Consider the following 9,110-nt stretch of genomic DNA (forward strand, 5'->3'; position numbering starts at 1 on the left):
TATATATATATATTCTCTCTCTCTCTCTCTCTCTCTCTCTCTCTCTCTCTCTCTCTCTCTCTCTCTCTCTCTCTCTCTCTCTCTCTCTCTCTCTCTCTATATATATATACATATATATATATATATATATATATATATAACCTAAATTCTGCTGTGTTTGGAAAGTGGCAGTTTTGTATAATAGTTGGAATAATTACATATGTACGATAATTTTACCAGAAGTACAATAATTTCAACCTGTGTAGTACGATAATATGGCCAAAACAACCTGGCAACGCTGGGCCTACTGCCTGACAAGTTTAACTAATCAGTGTGTCGCGTCTATGGGTGGTATCAGTGCACGTCTGTTTCAACTCCTAGCCTGACAGAATTTCTTTTTTTTTTTTTTTTGTGTGTGTAACCATTCCTACACAGTGGCTGCCAAGGCTTACCCATGAGTTAAACCTTCTTTAGTTGGTAATGAGGAAGGCGTGGACTCTAGCAGTGGACACCGGAAGGCAGCAGTGGGTGAAAACAAGCAAAATAAAGAAAAGTTTGGCTGTGAGAAGGTGCTAGACAGCCAGCCATAGTGACAAGGAGGCAGGAAGGTACATCACCACCACGGGGAAGGTAAGGTCAGGAAGTGTTAGAATAAATTTAGGTAACTTAACGTAACTTTTTAATGAATAACTGAACAATCCACGGTTTTACCTCATTTTAACGCATCTCACCTAACCTCCAGCACAATATATCCCTGTGTCAGCCTCGTCTCGTTGCTAAAAACCGTAAAATTTAACTTAATGAAAATGTAAACAATCTGGGTCGTCTCTATTTATCAGCCATTATCTATCTTATATGTGAGTGTTTTAAACCAATACTGTCGCAAAGCGGAGCCACATGACCAAGCTTTAATATCCGCTCGTTAGATATACCTGCCATTACTTAATTTAAGTTTGGCGAGGGTTTAAATGAGTGAGAAGGGTTGGTCGTCCCCTCCACTGGCCCCCCCCCACCGCCATCTTGGATAAGGCTCCCCAGCCCCCTCCGGTTCCAATATTATTATTTTTTTTTCATTTCTTAAGTATTTTATTTCGGCTTATAAGCTAAGATTTTATGGTTTGTAAAAATATTTCGTTGTTTTTTAAGTTATTTGAGCGCGTGTGTTGCGTGAAAAGTGGTGATTTTGGCGTTGTTTTTGTGTAAATAAGAGGGCCGTTTTCGGCGTATTTTTTTTACGGTCCCAAAACTAAATTTTTTATTTTACCTTGTACTAGGTTCTTATTGGTTTTAAAAAATAGTTGGTGTTTTTTTAAGTGTGTTGCCGTCCCGCTCAGTGAAATGCATGCAAGTCTGAATTTATAAAGCATTCCTGTCTAGCTGCGTTTTTTAGAGGGGTCATTTTCAAAATGAAACACATACGTACGTAAATAACGGTCGCTGTGACATCATCAACCCCCAAGCCGTGACGTCACAACACCCCCCCCACCCGTGACGTTATCAGAGCGGTACCTTCCCTAACTCCCTTCCAGTCCCTCCCAGTAAATATTCAGTGTTTTTTTTTCAAGGTATTTCAAGGTGTGTGTGTGTGTGTGTGTGTGTGTGTGTGTGTGTTGCCTTATTTTTCGTTGTACAGATGGTGATGCAGTGTGTGTTGCTTTGTCTTTTGTTGTACAGATTGTTATGCAGTGTGTGTGTGTGTGTGTGTTTTGCCTTATCTTTTGTTGTACAGATGGTGATGCAGTGTGTGTGTGTGTGTGTGTGTGTGTGTGTGTGTGTGTGTTGCCTTGTCTTACGTTGTACAGATGCTTATGCATGTGTCTTTAACACACTCACACATACACACACAATGGATAGGCAGATGAGTGAGTGGGTAGTTGGATGGGAATGGGTAGGTGGGTGAACTGGTGTGTGGATGCGTGGATAGATGGGTAGGTAGATTGGGTGAGTGGGTGAATTGGTGTGTATGAGAGGAATGTTAATCGCGGGACTAAGCCTGCAATGTGGCATGGGGGCTGGGGACTTTCCTTCTTATATACAGTTGCCGGGAACCCGTCCCTGCAAGGTGGATATGTACTATGTGGGCAAGCCAGCTTTCTGTAGGATCTGCCAGTAGTGGGGGCTGAGCTGAGGCTGCCAGTGGGGACAAGATGGCAGGGGGGGCGTGGGTGTGCAGATGAGATTCCAGTGCGACCACAGGATCAAGTACGGCTTTTGTGCATGAGGCCACATATGCAATTGTGCAAGGAGTGGTGAAAGAAGATAAGTTTCCACGAGGTACCAGAACTGAGCCTGGGCAGGTATGTACTGTAGGTGGCGTCTCCTGGCAGTCCCGGGCAGACGGCTGTCCCGCTACAGGTGCAGCCAAGAGGAACGTTGTAAGTGTGTATAATACGTGATCAGTAGTGTTTGTGTTATATGGTATTTATCATGTAGCGGGGTTATCCACAATTTAATCATCAAACTTATTGTTACATAGCAGTGAGGTGTTTTATCACTTGTCAACAACTTTATTTATTTATTTATTTATTTATTTTTTTTTTTAAGTCGAAACCATTCTACCTTAAATAAAGCTGTTCCGGCATACTCAGTTTTATGACTTACGCAACATGCACTAAAAGGTCTGTATTAATAGTAGACTTACCTTTACTACCAAAATTTGGTGTAATATGTATTTAGTTCTTTTCTTTATTGTTCTCCTATTCTCTTCTTATCTTCTCTTTTCTTCGAAAATTGGTATAATATTTGTTTTGTTCCTTCCTTACTGTCCTCCTCTGTTGTCTTAATTCTCTTTTCTACCAAAATTGATTTAATATTTGTTTATTGCTTCTGTTTTCCTGCTCAAACAATAATTTCCTTAATATATGATTATCTTCTTCTGGATAAGGTTCTTGGGTTATTTCAATTTTTTCCTTTCTTCTAAATATCCGAGACACCACAATATAATATGATTAAGAATTTAACATGGATAAATTGTAGTAGAAGTGAAGTCGAGTTATGAAGCCTTTGTAACGGCGCTCACCCATGTGTCAGTTCTGTCTGAGTTTTTGTTTCTTTCTTTCTATTTCCTTTTCTTTTTCCCCTGTTGACCAAAAAAGATGTATATGTATTGTTATTTTTAGTTTCTTCAGTATATTTCCTTTCAAACAAGTATCTCCAATAATGTTGCCTTCGGTGCCTTGCCTAATATTTACATTGTTATTTATTCTTCTGCTTAGGTATAGGTTTCCATGTGATGTTTCTGTATAGTTATGTTGATTTATACATGGGAATTGGAAAAAGAAAAAAGAAATGTATATATATATATATATATATATATATATATATATATATATATATATATATATATATATATATATATATATATATATATATATATACGAGTATATATATATATTACTGCTACTTCTAATATGATACTACAACTCATGTTTTGAAAAAAAAAGTTTCTGAACGATTATCAAGTTGCATTAATATTAAAATTTGCTCTATAAATGTATTTTTGCACCAAAAGAGTCATTGTGCAAGACAACCATGAAATAAACATACTTTATGTGATATATGTAATTATGATAATAAAGAGTAAAAATAGCCTTTACGGAACAATGTTGTAGTTTTTGCTGTGGTATTTTGTATATGATATTTTCCTGCACATTACTGAGAAGGTGGCAGGGCCTGACATGACCCCGTGTGGGGCGAGACAGTCAATGCAATGGAATGCGTCTCGGCGAGGCGAGGCTGCCTGGCTGAGCTGAGGCTGCCAGTGGCGACAAGATGGCAGGGGGGGCGTGGGTGTGCAGATGAGATTCCACTTATTTTCCCTCGATTTCCGCGTACCACTGCCATCCAATGGCCGTGTCCCGCGGTGATTCCAAGCCGAGGGGCCATCCCGAGGAAAGATGATGAAAAAAGTGAATTTGTCTCAGTTGTTGAGCCGTTCTCCGCGCCATGGAGGGAGGAGGGCGAGCAGTGCCAATGGCGAGGTGTTTGAGGTGTTGGTGGGCTGCTCCTCCTCCTCCACCTCGCCCCCCGCACACACTGGCACTGCCAACAACAACCCTGACAAGGCAGGCAAGAAGAAGTCCAAGTCTGGCATCCTGCAGACGCTCAAGAAGAAGCTGAGCGGGAAGCTTGACGCGTGCCAGGGGTCTCGCTGCAGCTCGCCCAAGAAGAGTAAAAGTTTCGAAGGTCTTTCCAACAGTTTTGGGGACTCCTTCTCTCAGTCCATTAGCGAGGAGTCCTCCAGTGATGGCCTGAACACGTCCGGGGGACAGACGCACAAGAGGCAGCACAACAAGCGTGCCATCCGCCCCATGCATACGCCAGTCACCAGGCAGAACTCCTCCTCCAGGGTGCTGTCTGAGGGCGAGGCTACCGTCAGACCGCACCACCACAGCCAGCTGGACACTGGTCGAGGGCACAGCCAGCAGCTGGATGTTGGACGGGGACACCAGCAGCTGGACAGTGTGAGGGGCTCGGGGGGTCAGGGCACAGAGCAAGTAGTGCCAGATCAGCCCGTTGCCTCCCTCTCTCTGTTTGGAAAGATGGCTAACCACATAATAGAGACCACTGAGGTGGCAGCCTTCCCGAACACTTATGACGGTGGCACGACAGACACGACAGACTTGGTGCCACAGGTTCTGGTGGAGACAGTGAGTGGCACTGTGGACTCAAGGGTGGGCAGTGAGGGGCTGGAGCACAGTGCCATATCGGAAACATCCTCCCCTCTAGCCTACGGGGAGCTGTGGGGGTCTCAAGATGACAGCCTGGATGCCAGCAAACGCAGTCTGGCTGAGGAACTTTTCCGGCTGGCCAGATTTGGGTGGTACTGGGGCCCCATCACTCGTGCCGAGGCAGAGGAGAAGCTTGTTGACCAGCCTGATGGGGCCTTCCTGGTGCGGGACTCCTCAGACGACAAGTACCTCTTCAGCCTCAGCTTCAGGTCGTACAACAAAACGCTGCATACCAGGATTGAGCACAGCAATGGTACGTCTTCACATTCGTATGTTTGTGCAACTCTTCGGAGGCAATGTATAACATGATTTGAAGCTCTCCTTGTGTCAGATAAGGTGAAGTGTTCACTGTGAAGGGAAATTACATATCAGCTTTTTCCCTCATAATATGTACTGTAGTAAAAGAAACAAGAATGTATTTGTGTTTTGTGTAGTGTGTAAGAACCGAGACAAAATGTACTTTAGAAAAACTTGCAGCTTATTTGCAGTGTGGTACAGTAACAGGTGTGGTGAAGGAACCCCGGCATGTTTTGGTTCTGGGTGGAAGGAATGTTATGGGTGAAAGGAGAATGGTTCAGGTAGAAAGAACATGCTTTAGTTAAAAGGGATATGCTGTGGACTGAGGGAAAATGATTCAGGTGAAAGGAAAATTATCCAGGTGGAGGGGTTGTGCTCTAAATGGATGGGACATGCTGTGGATGGTAGGGTTGGTATTAAAGTAACAAAAAATAAATAAATAATTAAATAAAATAAAAATAAATAGATAAATAAATAAGAAAAATAAAAATTTAGTTTTATGTCATATTGGTAAATAAGGTTAAATATGTACAGATGACTCCCTATTTGATGAAGCAGCTTTCTTACCTATATTTCTAACTAAAGCAACACTTTATATATATATATATATATATATATATATATATATATATATATATATATATATATATATATATATATATATATATATATGGCAGCTGTCATTGGCTAGAGCTGTCTTTGACCATTGAAGTTTGGTGTGAATCTTGGGTTCAACTTCTTCCTCTCCCCCTTCACATCCCCTTCCCATTCCTCTCCCAGTCCCACTTCTCATATCCTTCATACATACTTACATACATACATACAGTGAGAGAGAGAGAGAGAGAGAGAGAGAGAGAGAGAGAGAGAGAGAGAGAGAGAGAGAGAGAGAGAGAGAGAAAGGGGACTTAGGTGGAGATAGGGAGGGGATATGAGAAATGTAGAAACAAAGAGGGAGTGGGGATGGGTAGGCAGACATGGAGTGGGTTGACATGTCATGACTTCTGACCTATGATATTTACCAATTAAAATCTCTTGACTTGACGTGTCATTTTAGTTAAAAAATAAGGGTAGGAAGGCTACTTCATCAAGTAGAAAGCTATATGTACATTACATAAAAAAATGTAAAAGAAGTTAGGCCTGGCCCGTTCATTTCCTGTACAGGACAAGTTAACACAGGCTTTGTCCAACCGAACCAACCTGCATCAACATGACCTAAACAAGTGTCTGTCCTTCAGATAACACTTCAAACATTTTGTTTCACTTCAGATTACTTTTTAATTGCTTATTTAAAGTGATTTACATCCAGATATGAGGAATAAGCAAAAAAAATAAATAAAACCTCCCAAAAATGATAAAACCCCCCAAAAATTGAATTAGGTTTAGAAAAAAAGGTTGGGTTTTTTTCCAACCTTGGTGGGTGGAGTGGACATGTTCTAAGTAAGTTGAGGAAAGATGCTCCAGGTGGATGGGAAATACTCCAGATGGAGGGAACATGATGCTGGAAGTGGAGAAGAATACTGTGGATGGAGGGTAAATAGTCTGTATGGAGGGAGCATTCTTGGAGTGGAGTGAAGCAGTAATGCTCCAGGTAGATGGAGTATGGTTTGGGTGCTGTGGAAATAGTTTGAGTGGGGCAGAAATGCCCCAAGCAGCATGCTCTGTGTGGGTGAGAAGTGCTGCAAGTCGTGGAAATGAGTAGTTGGCTAGCATTAATTCCTGGGTTTAGTGTGGCTTACTCTTAACACATTTGATGTTTGCTTTTATATACTGATGTAGCATGCAAATATATTCCTTAAGTGTTCACTCTTCACTTCCAGTCACATGTACAAAGAATCTTTGACCAATTTCATAATGACTTTGTTTTCTTTCTTGGCAGGATGGTTCAGCTTCTACCCACACCCTGAGCATGAGGACCACACCAGCCTGGTGGGACTCATTGACCACTGTATGAGTCATTCTGAGTCAGGAGTATTCTGCTTCTCCCGGGCAAGGGTGCCGGGCTCCCCGTCCTTCCCTGTGAGGCTTACCAAGCCTGTCTCTAGATTTACTCAGGTGAGTGATACTGGGCAGGCCTAGGAAGATACAGAAGCAGTATGTTGTAGGACTTCTGGCAGCACTAGACATTGATGAGGCTGATACAGTATATGGAGATAGTTAGAGGCATGTCATTAATCATCTAACCCAGAGAGAGACCATGGAATAACCTGACATTAAACAGAATGCTGGTGATGGCTGATGCTCCATGCCTCCCACATCCTGCAGCTTTACTGCACAGGACTCTTTACTTTCATCTCTGTTCCTTTCACTTTGCTAATGCAAGAGTTTACCAATATCTTTCATCTTCTTGAGTGGTAAGCTCTGAACTTTCTTCCTATTCCTATATTTCCTCCTGCCTGTGATTTGAACTGTTTCAAAAAGAGAAGTCTAAAACATCAGAAAACTGGCCTTTACTTTTTATTTTCCTTTATGGAGTGATATTATGAACAGCATTTTTTTTTTTTTTTTCTTCCATTAAAAAATCAACCAGGGATGTGTCAGACTACAACATACTATTTATTTTCTTGCTTTGTATATATTTCAGTGTTGCATATTACTTATCTGTATGTTTGTGCATTCTAATTTTAGTACACAAAATGTCTTCAGGTGCGATCCCTACAGTACCTCTGCCGATTTGTGATTCGCCAGTACACAAGAGTTGACCACATTCAAGCTCTGCCACTTCCCAGCCGCATCAAAGGTTACCTGGAGGAGGGGCACTACTGACCGTGATCCTGCAGGAAGGCCATTATGCAAAGCTGGACTAATGAACAGTTCACCAGAAGCCCCTTGAGGAGCAATCTGTTCGTTGTTTTTATATTTTTGACTCACCAGGCACAGAAGTGCATTGATCAGTGTTTTGCCTGCAAGTGAAGGTGGAATTGCATCCTGCAACAAACTGTACCCTTCCATCATAACAGGCTGCTGTTATACTGTGCTGAAAGCCTACATGTGTTTGTGGTAAGATACTTCCTCTGTGGGGAAGCAACGACACCCAAAATTTCATGTACTCCTTTTCCTTTCTCAGTCTGTCCTGCCCTTCTTCTCCCTGCCAAGTTGGCTGTCAAACCAAATACTTCACATTTAGCTGCCTTGCCAAAGGAGTGTCTCAATTGGTGCAATTTATAAGGCAATGCTGTGGTCAGGTTGCTGGGCATTGATATTTGAACTGTGTACTGTGGTTATATTGCAGTATTTGAACTGGTCTGTTCTATGAAATGTGGCTTTTCATTGTAACTTTTAATTTATGTTTTTTACAATATGTTTCTGCTTCTTCATTCCTTATCGTAGACGATTATACAATTACAAACACCATTCACACAAGAAACAGTACATAAATTAACTGAAAGCTCTTCAGTGTGATGCATTGGAATAGCCAAGCACTGTAATGCAGAAATTTATGCAGACAAAACTGTGCCATGTAAAATTTTCATCTTCCTTGTTACAAGACAACAACCACCTCAAGACCACATTGGCCTACAATGCACTTCTTACTTTGCACTTTTTCTTAATTATTATTCCATCAATTAAAGAAAAGTTAATCTCATCTGATTTAATGTGAGGAGAAGCATTGTTACGAAGACATGAAGAGAGGAATATTAAATTAAATTAATGCTGTAAAATTAAGTTCACCCACAAGAATACCTTTGAAAAGAATGATTTCATGGTGCACTGTTGTCATGGGAATTATAAGTCAAACTTGGGGTCTTCAGTGTTCAATGGAATACACAAGAGGCTATTTCATTCCCCAAAGAGAAATTTTGTTCCCAGTGTGTGTGTGTGTGTGTGTGTGTGTGTGTGTGTGTGTGTGTGTGTGTGTGTGTGTGTGTGTGTGTGTGTGTGTGTGTGTGTGTCTACATTTCTCCAGTGTTGTGTTAAAGTGTAGAAAGCTAACAGCTATTATTTGTATAGCATTAAAGGAACAGTAGGATTCTGAAAGAAAATGATAGGACTTCAGTAGAAAGTGTTCTTCACAAGTTGTCTGATACATTTTTGATTAATTAGTTAATTTATTGTTGTTGTTATTATTATTATTATTATTATTATTATTATTATTATTATTATTAT

At 41.2% G+C, this 9,110-nt stretch overlaps 1 protein-coding gene across 2 annotated transcripts; it reads left to right on the forward strand.

The window, feature by feature from the left end:
- The first annotated feature begins 3,678 nt into the window (after positions 1-3,678).
- LOC135112376 (uncharacterized) lies at positions 3,679-8,261 on the forward strand. 2 transcript variants are annotated; one of them, XM_064026778.1, is made up of 3 exons: positions 3,679-4,962; positions 6,883-7,058; positions 7,650-8,261. In XM_064026778.1, exons 1-3 carry the CDS (start codon positions 3,876-3,878, stop codon positions 7,767-7,769), a joined length of 1,383 nt encoding a protein of 460 aa, XP_063882848.1. In that variant the 5' UTR covers positions 3,679-3,875; the 3' UTR covers positions 7,770-8,261. The 2 variants fall into 2 exon arrangements, with proteins under 2 accessions (XP_063882848.1, XP_063882847.1); XM_064026777.1 differs by having other exon boundaries at positions 3,736-4,962; positions 7,632-7,910.
- The last annotated feature ends 849 nt before the right edge of the window (positions 8,262-9,110 follow it).

The sequence above is a fragment of the Scylla paramamosain genome, chromosome 23, assembly GCF_035594125.1.
Source record: "Scylla paramamosain isolate STU-SP2022 chromosome 23, ASM3559412v1, whole genome shotgun sequence".
NCBI classification, from domain to species: Eukaryota; Metazoa; Arthropoda; class Malacostraca; order Decapoda; family Portunidae; genus Scylla; species Scylla paramamosain.